Consider the following 11,979-nt stretch of genomic DNA (forward strand, 5'->3'; position numbering starts at 1 on the left):
ATATATATATATATATATATATATATCATCACTTAATGTCCATTTTCCATGCTGGTATGAGTTGGACCAATATTTGTGTGTATATGTGAGAGTGTGTGTGTGTGTGTGTGTGTGTGTGTGTGTGTAGAGTGTCACACTGAATGATTATAAAGTCAGTGTTTATTAAAACACATTTAATTTTCAACATTTAATAGAATTAACAGAGAAAATTTACTCATCTTGTTTTCAAACTAATGACCATTCTTGTTCATGGTTGATAATGTGAAGTTATGAAATTGCAAACATCAAAAACCATTTCATTTAATATTTGTAACACATTCTTGTTCAGTGGCGGGCTGCAATTTCTTGAATGTTGCTGGTTTTGTACGATAAACATAAAAAATGTCTAGTGGTGTAAGCTCCAATTCTATAGAAAATCTGTACAGAAAAACCTTAACAAATCAATGCATTGTATTTCTGGCAAAATGCAAGTTAAGGTATGGCATAGTACCAGTTTCTGCTATCCATATCATGTAGACTTAATCTAGAGTATTGGTTCACTCTGTCTTACAAATTTGTAATCAATAGGTGCAGGAGTGGCTGTGTGGTGAGTAGCTTGCTTACCAACCACATGGTTCTGGGTTCAGTCCCACTGTGTGGCACCTTGGGCAAGTGTCTTCTACTATAGCCTCGGGCCGACCAAAGCCTTGTGAGTGGATTTAGTAGACGGAAACTGAAAGAAGCCCGTTGTATATATATATATATATATATATGTGTATGTATGTGTGTGTATATGTTCGTGTGTCTGTGTTTGTCTCCCCAGCTTCGCTTGACGACCGATGCCGGTGTGTTTGCGTCCCCGTAACTTGGCGGTTCGGCAAAAAGAGACCAATAGAATAAGTACTATGCTTCCAAAGAATAAGTCCTGGAGTCGAGTTGCTCGACTAAAGGCGGTGCCCCAGTATGGCCGCAGTCAAATGACTGAAACAAGTAAAAGAGTAAAATAATTACATATAAAATATTGGTTTTAAATTTTGGCACGAGGCCAGTAATATCACGGAATGAGGTAAGTTGATTACATTGGCCAACAGTGCTCAACCGGTACTGATTTTATTGACCTCAAAACTGATGGAATTTGAACTCAAAAGACAAAGATGGACTAAATGATGTTAAGCATTTTGCCCAGGTTGCTAACAATTCTGCCAGCTTTCATCCTTGCATATAAAATATTGGTTTTAAATTCCACATTTTAAGGCCCACAAATTCAGTAGAGGGCTGAGTTGATTACATTGAACCCCAGTACTCCACTGGTACTTATTTTATCGACCCAGAAAAGATGACAGGCAAAGTCAACCTTAGTGACATTTGAACTCAGAATGTAAAAGATGAACGCAATGCTAATAAGCATTTTGTCTGGTGTGCTAATGATTGCTGCCTTGCATATAAGATATTACATAAAATATACTGTTACCGTATAAGCAAAGTGCTCACCAAAGATATAAATTCTGTCTGCCATTTACAGAGTTCAGATAGATTTTGCTTGTCTGACTCAAGTAAATAACATCTGCATATTTTTTCATCAACGAGAAAGACACAATAAACTTTTGTATTTTATATCAGTTTGTTAATTTTTTTTTTGTTATATCTCAGGAGGGTCAATATGTCAATAATAAACACACACACACACAATTCTTTTATTTTTATCAGTCAATTTGGTTAATCATGTAACTGATTAACTAATTGACTGTTTCATTAATTGCTTAGTCAATCAACCAATAAGATAGATTTGTCAGAGTTCTTTCATTGCTATTGGATGTGTAACGTTACCATACATGAGTGACAATATAGAAAAACAAGCTGAGAGAAGAATTGGGAATAAGAGGAATCAGGTGCAGTGTGCAAGAGAGAAAACTGTCAGTGTGGACAAGCATGTAATACATATAAAGGAGGAGGAGATCTGCATAAAGTGTTGAGCACTCAATGGTCACGGGTACTGATCTATAAATACCCAAGATATACATAAACCACATCAAAATAATCTCACTAGTCTTAGAGGCTCTGCATAAATGACAACAGCATTAAAAACAAAATTTCCACCCGTTCCTTTGACAATCTTTTAAAATATAATTTCAAAAATAGGACAGTTATAAATAGCAAGTTTGCTTCCCAACCATGTGGTTCTGGGTTCAGTTCCACTGTGAAACACCTTGAGCAAGTGTCTTCTACGATAGCCTTAGGTAGCCTTGTGGATTTGGTGGATGGAGACTGAAAGAAGTGAATGACCGAGACCTTTCATGATATGCTGTGCTTCAGAAGACTCATCAAGCCATGTGAAATCGTAGTTGTGGCTGTTGCCAATGTCATGTAATTGACACCTGTAGTTGTGGATGTTGCTGGTGTTATGTAAATGGCACCTGTGCCGGTGGCTTGTAAAAAGCACTCATTACACTCTTGGAGTGGTTGGCGTTACGAAGGATGTCCAGCCGTAGAAACCATGCCAAATCAGACTGGGACTTGGTGCAGTTCTTCAGCTTACCAGTTCCAGTCAAACCATCTAAACATCTAACAAATGCCAGTATGGAAAGTGGACGTTAAAAGATGGTGATTAATATATATATGTATGTGTGTGTGTGTGTGTGTATGTGTGTGTGTGTGTGTGTTTTGTCTTTGTGTCTATATTTGTCAGTTAACACTGCTTGACAACCATGTTGGTGTGTTTATGTCTCTGTAACTTAGCAGTTCATCTTCAGAGATCGATAGAATAAGTACCAAGCTTAGAGAAAATAAGTACTGAGGTTGATTCATTCCACTAAAAATCCTTTGAGGTGGTGCCCCAGTATGGCCGCAGTCTGCTGATTGAAATGTGTAAAAAGTAAATAAACAATAAATCAGTCACTTACTCTGATGTCAAAACTTTTGAACAACTAACATTGTTACCCAAATCGCAAACAGCTTTGAAAGTTGGATCTGCTTCTTTCCGGATTTCTACATAAAGTGCATAGATGCTGAGAAGAATACCCACAAAACTGAATATGATTCTATCTGTTGAGTTGTCCAAGAAAAAATAATAGATCTGGGCAGCTTCCATGGTTTGATCTTAAAATGAAACAAAAAAGAGAAGGAAAAAAAAATGAAAAGTACCTGAAACTATAACAATGATTTAAGGAATTAAAAGATTAATGGATAGAAAATTAAAGGATTAAAAGATTAATGGCTGGTCACTCAGTTGAGCCAGCACGGAAAGACCCCTTTTGCCTCATACATTCTTTTCAATCACTTGCCTCTTGCAATAGAGTATATTATGCAGTTAAGAAATTCATTTCCCAACCATGTGGTTACAGGTTCAGTCCCACTGCGTGGCACCTTGGGCAAGTGTCTTCTACTATAGCCTCAGGCTGACCAAAGCCTTGTGAGTGGATTTAGTAGATGGAAACTGAAAGAAGCCCATAGTATTTGTGTGTGTGTGTGATATGTGCATGTGTATATATATATGTTTGTTTACATTTGTACTTCATTGAAAATACTGAATTGCTGTAGTAACGTTATTGTCATTTCCTCCGTTCTCAAATTATTTTTGGTGGAATCATGTCTTCTAAGACATCTGGATTAAAAGATACTTTACTTGATAAACAAACAAGGTATAGGCACAGGAGTGGCTGTATAGTAAGTAGCTTGCTTACCAATCATATGGTTCCGGGTTCATTCCCACTGCGTGGCACCTTGGGCAAGTGTCTTCTACTATAGCCTTGGGCCGACCAAAGCCTTGTAAGTGGATTTGGTAGACAGAAACTGAAAGAAGCCCGTCGTATATATATATGTGTGTATATGTTTGTGTGTCTGTGTTTGTTCCCTCAACATCGCTTGACAACCGATGGTGGTGTGTTTACATCCCCGTAACTTAGCGGTTCGGCAAAAGAGACCGATAGAATAAGTACTAGGCTTCCAAAGAATAAGTCCTGGGGTTGATTTGCTCGACTAAAGGTGGTGCTCCAGCATGGCCGCAGTCAAATGCCTGAAACAAGTAAAAGAGCTGTAGTGGCGCCTAATATCAGTCGCCATTCTGGAGTTTATCCACGCATGCGCAGGGACTAGTTCCGGAAGGAATACAGGAAGAGTCTCATGAGCATGCGTAGTCATTCAATATCCAAGTGTTCCCGCATATTTCTACCTCTTTTGACGCTGAACTTCGTGGAAGCTAGACGTCACAATAGCAGCACTCCGACAACTCTACAATGGAGCCACATAGACAAACAGAGAGGAGAAAAATTACTTCTAACCACGCAACTTCATTGACGGCGTCTCATCTAACCAAAAGGCGACATGCTACCGAATTCCCTCCTAGAGTGAGCAGTATTCTACTGTAATAAAATATTTGTTGTGTTGTTAGTTTAGAGTCTGCGTTCCGTTTTCTTCATTAAGAAATTTAATGTACGGAATTGGAATACACCTAATGGTGTATAACCCGATACCTACAACTGGTGACCCAGAATCAAGAACAAATGCAGCCCGAAAACTCTGAACTACCGACCACAATACTACACAAGCCGTCGCCTGTCTCACACATGCTTTCCACAGTAGCCTTAGACCGCGAGACAAGACAAACAACTGAACAGTAATTTTCCACCCGACTTCACATGCCTTTTTCATGGTTCCTTTTGAATCGCTATATTTCACCACAGACGTTGCTTTTGACTTTGTCTAGCAGGACAGCCTTATAAACAAACACAGACTCGCACACATTTAATTTTTTGCCCTGTTTTATTGTGTTATATTTCCCTTTCAGCGCGACAAGGTGGGTGATATTATGTTCCTGCATACAGTACACAAAAGCAACACACATACACACTAAGAAAAAAAAAAAAAAAGGCAAACACAATTGTTTTCTTTACGAAAATTTTTTTTTTCTCTCTCTTTTGTGCACACCGTAACTTACAAGAACACGAAAAATATTGTGTCTTTTCTTTTTGGCCCAACATGCGGGCGGTCAATCACCACTCGGGCATGCTCTTGCTTGAAGTGCCAGAGTGCAAAAGTCCACCGGCACGTTCGTGCTCCACTTGGACAATTTCCATCCACTGAGGCCCGTTTCCGTCACGTCCACCTTGATTTGGTTGGACCGTTGCCAGTGAGTCGCGGCTTCAGATCTCTCACTGGTCTGGTTGTTGACCACACACATGTTGCGGCTTCAGATCTCTCACAGGTCTGGTCGTTGACCACACACATACAGAACACAGCTACAGCCAGTTCCAGCGCCGACGTTTTCACCACCAATGTACTGTCTACCACAATGTCGTGCGCCAGCAACCCCACCACCAGGGACACACCAATATCAACAAACCAGGTTTTATCGACGCTGTTGAGTGGAGTATCCACTCACGAACAACAGTCAGAACTAACCAGCCAGAATATTCTGTACCAGGTAACACAGGTCAGCATTCGACGCTCAACACACAGTGTGATATTACAGCTCTGCTCCTTGACCACAACTTCCTGCGTATGAACATTCTATCTCCTTGTGTAACTTTAATATGAACTGGTTTTCTCTATCTCAGTGTTTTAAAACTTTTCACAGTCTATGTTACAGACACTTTTACTATGTTCTGTGTTTCTCTCACACACACACTTGTGCACTCATATATTTGTGCCACATCTTGTGGGTGGTTTTGGTAGCCATCTTGCCTCAGGCGCCACTCCAATTTTTCCATTTTCGTGCTTCTGCACTCGAGGGGGAGCCATGTAGTAGCGCCTAATATCAGTCGCCATTCTGGAGTTTATCCACGCATGCGCAGAGACTAGTTCCGGAAGGAATACAGGAAGAATCTCATGAGCATGCGTAGTCATTCAATATCCAAGCGTTCCCGCGTATTTCTACCTCTTTTGACGCTGAACTTCGTGGAAGCTAGACGTCACAATAGCAGCACTCCGACAACTCTACAATGGAACCACATAGACAACCAGAGAGGAGAAAAATTACTTCTAACCACGCAACTTCATCGACGGCGTCTCATCTAACCAAAAGGCGACATGCTACCGAATTCCCTCCTAGAGTGAGCAGAATTCTACTGTAATAAAATATTTGTTGTGTTGTTAGTTTAGAGTCTGCGTTCCGTTTTCTTCCTTAAGAAATTTAATGTACGGAATTGGGATACACCTGATGGTGTATAACCCGATACCTACAGAGCAAAGGTTTAAAGGCAGGAAAGGCACCCAGACATAAAACAATCACTCAATAATGCATTCATCTAACTCACACCAGCATAGAAAAGAAGAAGAGTTAAAAATGAATGAACAAATAACATCTGACAGGAAAAGAGAAAGAAAACTATATTTATAGTTATCTCAAAACAAATATTGCAGTAAGTTGCCTATTGATAGCATGTATTAATTCAATATGTTATATCTTTTATCTTTTACTTGTTTCAGTCATTAGACTTGAGTCAATGAGACATTTTTTAGCCATTAGACATGCTAAAAATAGCAGCCTGAATGCCTTCACATCACACCCACCATACAAAGACACGAAAAGAAATACAGTAGAATCTCGGTTTAAAATTTAATTCATTGCTGAAGGATGCTTCTCACTTGAAATGTTTATAAACTGAAACTATTTTTCCCATAAGAAATTGAAAGAAAAGCTCAGTGAATTTAAGTGGGGATGTACACTGAGTGAAAGCTAGACAGCAACTAACACTCTCTTTGTTACTCCCAGCTTGTCACCAACAATTGTTGCTGGCTTGCATGTTCATTACTTGTGACATCGTTCGTAACCCGAAAAATTGTCCATAAACCATTTTTTTCATGATGAGATGTGTTCACAAATTGAGCTTCTACTGTACTGAACAGCATAATGTTACATATATCTGAATAAAAGGCAGTATTGTCATGGCTGGAAAGTCTTTAATCACAGATCTACTGAAACAGAACTGCCATGAGGCTAAACAATAAAAAAAAAAAGTAAACCCAAATATTTTAGTGAATTTATTTATTGTCTTTGTAGTCTAGAGCAGGGGTTTTCAAACTTTTTGACTTGCGGACCCCTTTATATTTCAGGCTTTACCCTTATAAATGCTTATGAAATTTATACATAAATATTTGCTTAAAATAACATATATTTTTACATTTATTTATTTAACAGTATTTAACAAATAGGTTTATTGTCAATTAAAAGATTTCAATTAAAAAACATATATAAAATCAAATTGCCCATAAAAAGTATTTGCTGTCCACGGACTCCTGTCTTGTCCTTGCGAACCCCCTGTGGTCTGCGGACCACAGTTTGAAAACCCCTGGTCTAGACAATAAAGTCAGTGTAACCATCATACAGCTTCCAAATTTGAGTAGTTGGTCTCTATTAAAAAAAAATAAGCATTTGAAGCTCTTATTGAAGATGTCTGTTACATGTCATTGTAAGCTGTATTGATGATACCCAACTATTAATGATATTTCTGGGTATTTTTAGCTAACCACTTGAGGTCGTAACCAAGGATACTACATGGAAATAAAGACAGAGAACAAGTCAGATGAACTGACTCAAGCCTGGCTAGTTTCTTTCTCTCTCTCTCTTTACACAAAAGCAGTTGTTAGCCATGGAGAAATGCCAATATTTCATTCAACATACACACCTGCCTCTACACCAAAAATGTGTGAGTAGAACAGGTGTTTTACTTAGTAGTTTGTGGTGCAGTGCCATGTGGTTTATTGTGGCGTGGTGTAGTATAGTTTTATATTTAAAAGATGTGGAATTATGTACATTATTTACATTTGACGGATATTCATCCTCATCTTGTTTGTTGTTAACACAACGTTTTGGCTGATATACCCTCCAGCCTTCATTAGGTATCTTGGGAAAATTTCGAACCTGGGTTCTCATTCCTAAGGTATTTTTCGATGTTATTATTATTATCATTATTATTATTCAGGTCACTGCCTGGAATCTTGGGGTTAGTAGCCCACGCTCTTAACCACTATGCTATATGCCCATGTCACGAAAACATAAACTTTTGTTGGAGGAGACCCAAACTTGTTAAATAGATATCAATACATGAATGGTATTTTTTATCCTCCACCTACCCCTGGAAGGATAAAAAAAATGAAGTAGACCTCAGTAGGATTTGAACCTGGAATGTAAATTTATCTAACTTTTAAGTTAAATACAAAGCATTTTGTCCATTGCACTACATGTACACAGATAATATTTTTAACATAGAGCAAATGCTACATATTACTGGAAAGGACACAGACAATAAGATAAACACCAGTAAATCACCGGTACATACTGGTGATCCTAGACAAATACAATATAAGGTAAATTCGGTAGGATTTAAAATCAGTATATAAATACCACTAGATGGTTTATCTTCTGCTCTACCAATTCTACTGATCTACTCTATCTTTAAATTCAAAGAAATAAGTGTAGGCAAGGTACCATCACTGAATGGTCAACAATTTCAATTTGCAATTAAGTGGGTGGAGATAGTGGGTGCAATCACACTGCATAGAATCTTGTGTAAGTTCCTTATTTTTTTTTTTTATTATGGCTTTGGTTTCTGTTCATTAACGAATGTGGGTGGTTGGAAACTGTGTGGAAGCCTGTCAAATGGAACACAGCTGTAATTGAAAGGGCATAATCTTGTGTAGTTTTCTATATTGCTAAACAAGCCTGTCTTAGAATTACTTTAAGGGTCAAGTGTCTATGGAACACGCAGCCATTTACATGGTAAATAAACGAACATGTAAATCAGCTGACCAAATGACTCAATGTTGATTTTTGATATTTATGGAAAGATTTCTAACCTTGGCAGACAGCTTTGAGTAATGTTGAGGGAAGTAACAGTCAATGACATTGAGCCTGGTATGTGGCTGGTACATTATTTTATTCACCCTGAATAGATTGATCCCAGTGAATCACTGGTACAAAATTTTCATCAACCTTTGAAAAATGAAAATGCGCATAAAGACAATTGGTTAGCTTTTCTTCCAATTCCATCAATTTAACACCCTAATGTAACACAGGGTGGTACAAAAGTCACCCCCCAAATCTTTTCTTTCTTTTTCACATCTAATAGGTGTGGTTAGTATCTTGTTAATTTGAAAGTTCATGATTAGAAAATTTTGATTATAACTTTTATTAATCTCAGATTTCCATAATAATGCCACATAAAAAGCAGTGGTGCTGGTGCCACCTAAAAAGCACCTGTGATGGTGCCACGTAAAAAGTACCCAGTACTCTTTGTGGAGTGGTTGGTGTTAGGAAGGGCATCTAGCCATAGAAACCATGTCAAAACAGACAAATGGAGCCTGGTGTGGTCCCTGGGCTTACCAGTTCCTGTCAAGCCATCCAACCCTTGCCAGCATGGAAAACAGATGTTAAATGATGGTGATGATGATGATGATGTAAAAATACATGATGAAAGAGAGAATAAGAATTGTCCAGTTTTATTAGAAATATCAACCTCCAATTAGTTTTAACTGAAAAAAGATTACTTAGGATGGGCCTGGGAGGAACTAACCCCTTTTGGAGAATCTTATTTAAAAATTTTTGCTGCTAATTGTTATTGTTTTATTTCATACATGAATATTATGCTGATCCCTACTTCTCCCATTTTGCTTTGTGTCCTGTCCATGTGGCTAATAAAGGAAATATTATCATATTTATTTCTTCATTGTCCACAGGGGGCTACACAAAGAAGGGACAAACAAGTACAGACAAAGGGATTAAGTCGATTATATCGACCTCAGTGCGTAACTGGTACTTAATTTATCGACCCTGAAAGGATGAAAGCCAAAGTCGACCTCGGCGGAATTTGAACTCAGAACGTAGCGGCAGACGAAATACCGCTAAGCATTTCGCCCGGCGTGCTAACAATTCTGCCAGCTCGCCATCTTTATTATAGGTAGAATGGTTATGGTGTCAGTTGAAGTGTCTTGGTGAATTATTTTTCATCCCTTTACATTCTGGTTTCAAATCCTGCTGATTTCAACTTTGCATCTCATCCTATTGGGTATTGATAAAATAAAGAACCAGTTTTGTACTTTAATTGTACTGATTCTTTTCTTCTTTTACTTGTTTCAGTCATTTCACTGCGGCCATGCTGGAGCACCGCCTTTAGTCCAGAAAATCGACCCCAGGACTTATTCTTTTTAAGCCTAGTACTTATTCTATCAGCCTCTTTTGCCAAACCACTAAGTTACGAGGCCAAGAACACACCAACATCGGTTGTCAAGTGGACATACATATACTCACACATCTATATATATTTATATATATATACAACGGGCTTTTAATTTCCATCAACCATATCCACTCACAAGGCTTTGGTTGGCCCAAGGCTATAATAGAAGACACTTGATCAAGGTGCCACGCAGTGGGACTGAAACCATAACCATGTAGTTGGGAAGCGAGCTACTTACCACACAGCCACTCCTGCGTCTATGTCAATGTTATCGATTTGCCCCTCCCACTAAAAGTCATTGGCCTGATGCCGAAATTTGAACAATTATTATTATGCATTTTCAATAGGTTTATAGATTTTTCATTGCAACTCCTGATGTACTTGCATTGGTAGGGGTCATAGACCTGTTAGAGAAACTGTATGTTGCTAAGATGCATGAAGTGTTCGCTTTATGTTCCATCCAGTTTTGTTGTTGTATTGTTCTGGGTTGTTTTGTTTTGTTGAAAAATATTTTAATATATGGTGAAATTATTCGTGTAAGTTGTGAAGTCTTTCCAAGTTCATTAACAAATACCCGGTTATAACTTTGTGTGGTAAGAAACTATGCTGGAGAGAGAGAGAGAGTGAAACAAAGAGAGAGAGAGGGAGGGAGAGCGAGAGAGAGAGCAAAACGTCCGAAGAGAATTATTGCATAAACAAAAAATATACCACACGTACACATAAATATATTTATAACCCGAATCCTAAACACCGGGTGTGCGCATTCTTTACCATTGCTCTGTAACGTATATATAAACATATGTACGTTACATATATGTTTATATGTAACGTATATATGCATAATAATGCGCACGCGTGTATACTTCAAAATCAAAACAAAGAAACAGGTTCCTGTTATTTGAAGATTAAGATAATCGTTATTATATATATTAGGCGGCGACCAATGCTTCCCTTAACGAATACATCACTAGAAAATATTTGTTAAATGATAAAGAAAAAAAAAAACAGGAATAAAAGAAAGTTCGACATAGTAACTAACACAAAATAACTATATTATTGCTATGTTGTAAGAATATGAGAGAGTCCTAGTAAAAACATAACCAGCCTAGAATGTGTCTGTGTGTGTGATGCAGGAAAGAGGTTATCATGACTTGTTGCGTAGTCTCATGTCAAAGTACACAGAGTAAAAACTATGATTGAATACGCTCCAATCAGGACCAACTCGTTCATATTTCGCGTATATTCAACATCACGCACAAAATATAATTATTACTGGAAGAGTCTTCTATTTTTCAAGACGATATTTTTTACGCTATTTCTAGTAAGTAGGAGGGTGTATAGCTTGCAAATAAAGCGATGGTGTTTTTAATAAACAGGTGCGTCTAAAAATCAATTAATAAACCGTAGTTGTTAGTGTGTTAACAGAGATAAAAATATCAGAAATTACCTGGTGTGATTTAATGTTGGTGAATGTTGTTAAGGGAGACAACTGCACAACTCCTTCCAACCAGCTTTCAGTCGTTTCAATGAGTTCACAATAACCGCAATATACTGTGTGTGTGTGTGTACGCGTGCGTATCTGGTAGTGTAGATGCGTATGCGTTTACGTATGTGTATGAATGTGTGTGTGTATGTATACTTCCTGGTGTGTGTGTGTGTGTGTGTGTGTATGTGTGCACTTGCTCACGTGTAGGTGTTTGTGTGTATATGTATGTATGCATGTGTGTGGGTGTGTGGGAGTAGTCATGTCTGTGTGTATATAAGTGTGTATATATTGTAAAAGAGTATTTGTCATTTTGTTTATGTTACAAAGGAACACAATCTTGCG

At 38.0% G+C, this 11,979-nt stretch overlaps 1 protein-coding gene across 2 annotated transcripts in view; it reads right to left on the minus strand.

Moving 5' to 3' along the window:
- The window catches only part of LOC106877249 (vitamin K epoxide reductase complex subunit 1-like protein 1), a 20,200-nt gene extending 8,451 nt beyond the window's left edge, over positions 1-11,749 (minus strand). The window contains exons 1-3 of one of the 2 annotated variants that reach the window (XM_052973527.1): positions 11,599-11,749; positions 8,773-8,908; positions 2,880-3,075 (exon numbers count right to left, since the gene is read on the minus strand). In XM_052973527.1, the coding sequence (XP_052829487.1) occupies positions 2,880-3,067 (188 nt within the window). In that variant the 5' untranslated portion in view covers positions 3,068-3,075; positions 8,773-8,908; positions 11,599-11,749. The remainder of the gene's footprint in view (positions 1-2,879; positions 3,076-8,772; positions 8,909-11,598) is intronic. The other variant, XM_014926111.2, reaches the window with a different exon arrangement.
- Between the last annotated feature and the right edge of the window lie 230 nt (positions 11,750-11,979).

The sequence above is a fragment of the Octopus bimaculoides genome, chromosome 16 (genome assembly GCF_001194135.2).
Source record: "Octopus bimaculoides isolate UCB-OBI-ISO-001 chromosome 16, ASM119413v2, whole genome shotgun sequence".
Classification (NCBI taxonomy): domain Eukaryota; kingdom Metazoa; phylum Mollusca; class Cephalopoda; order Octopoda; family Octopodidae; genus Octopus; species Octopus bimaculoides.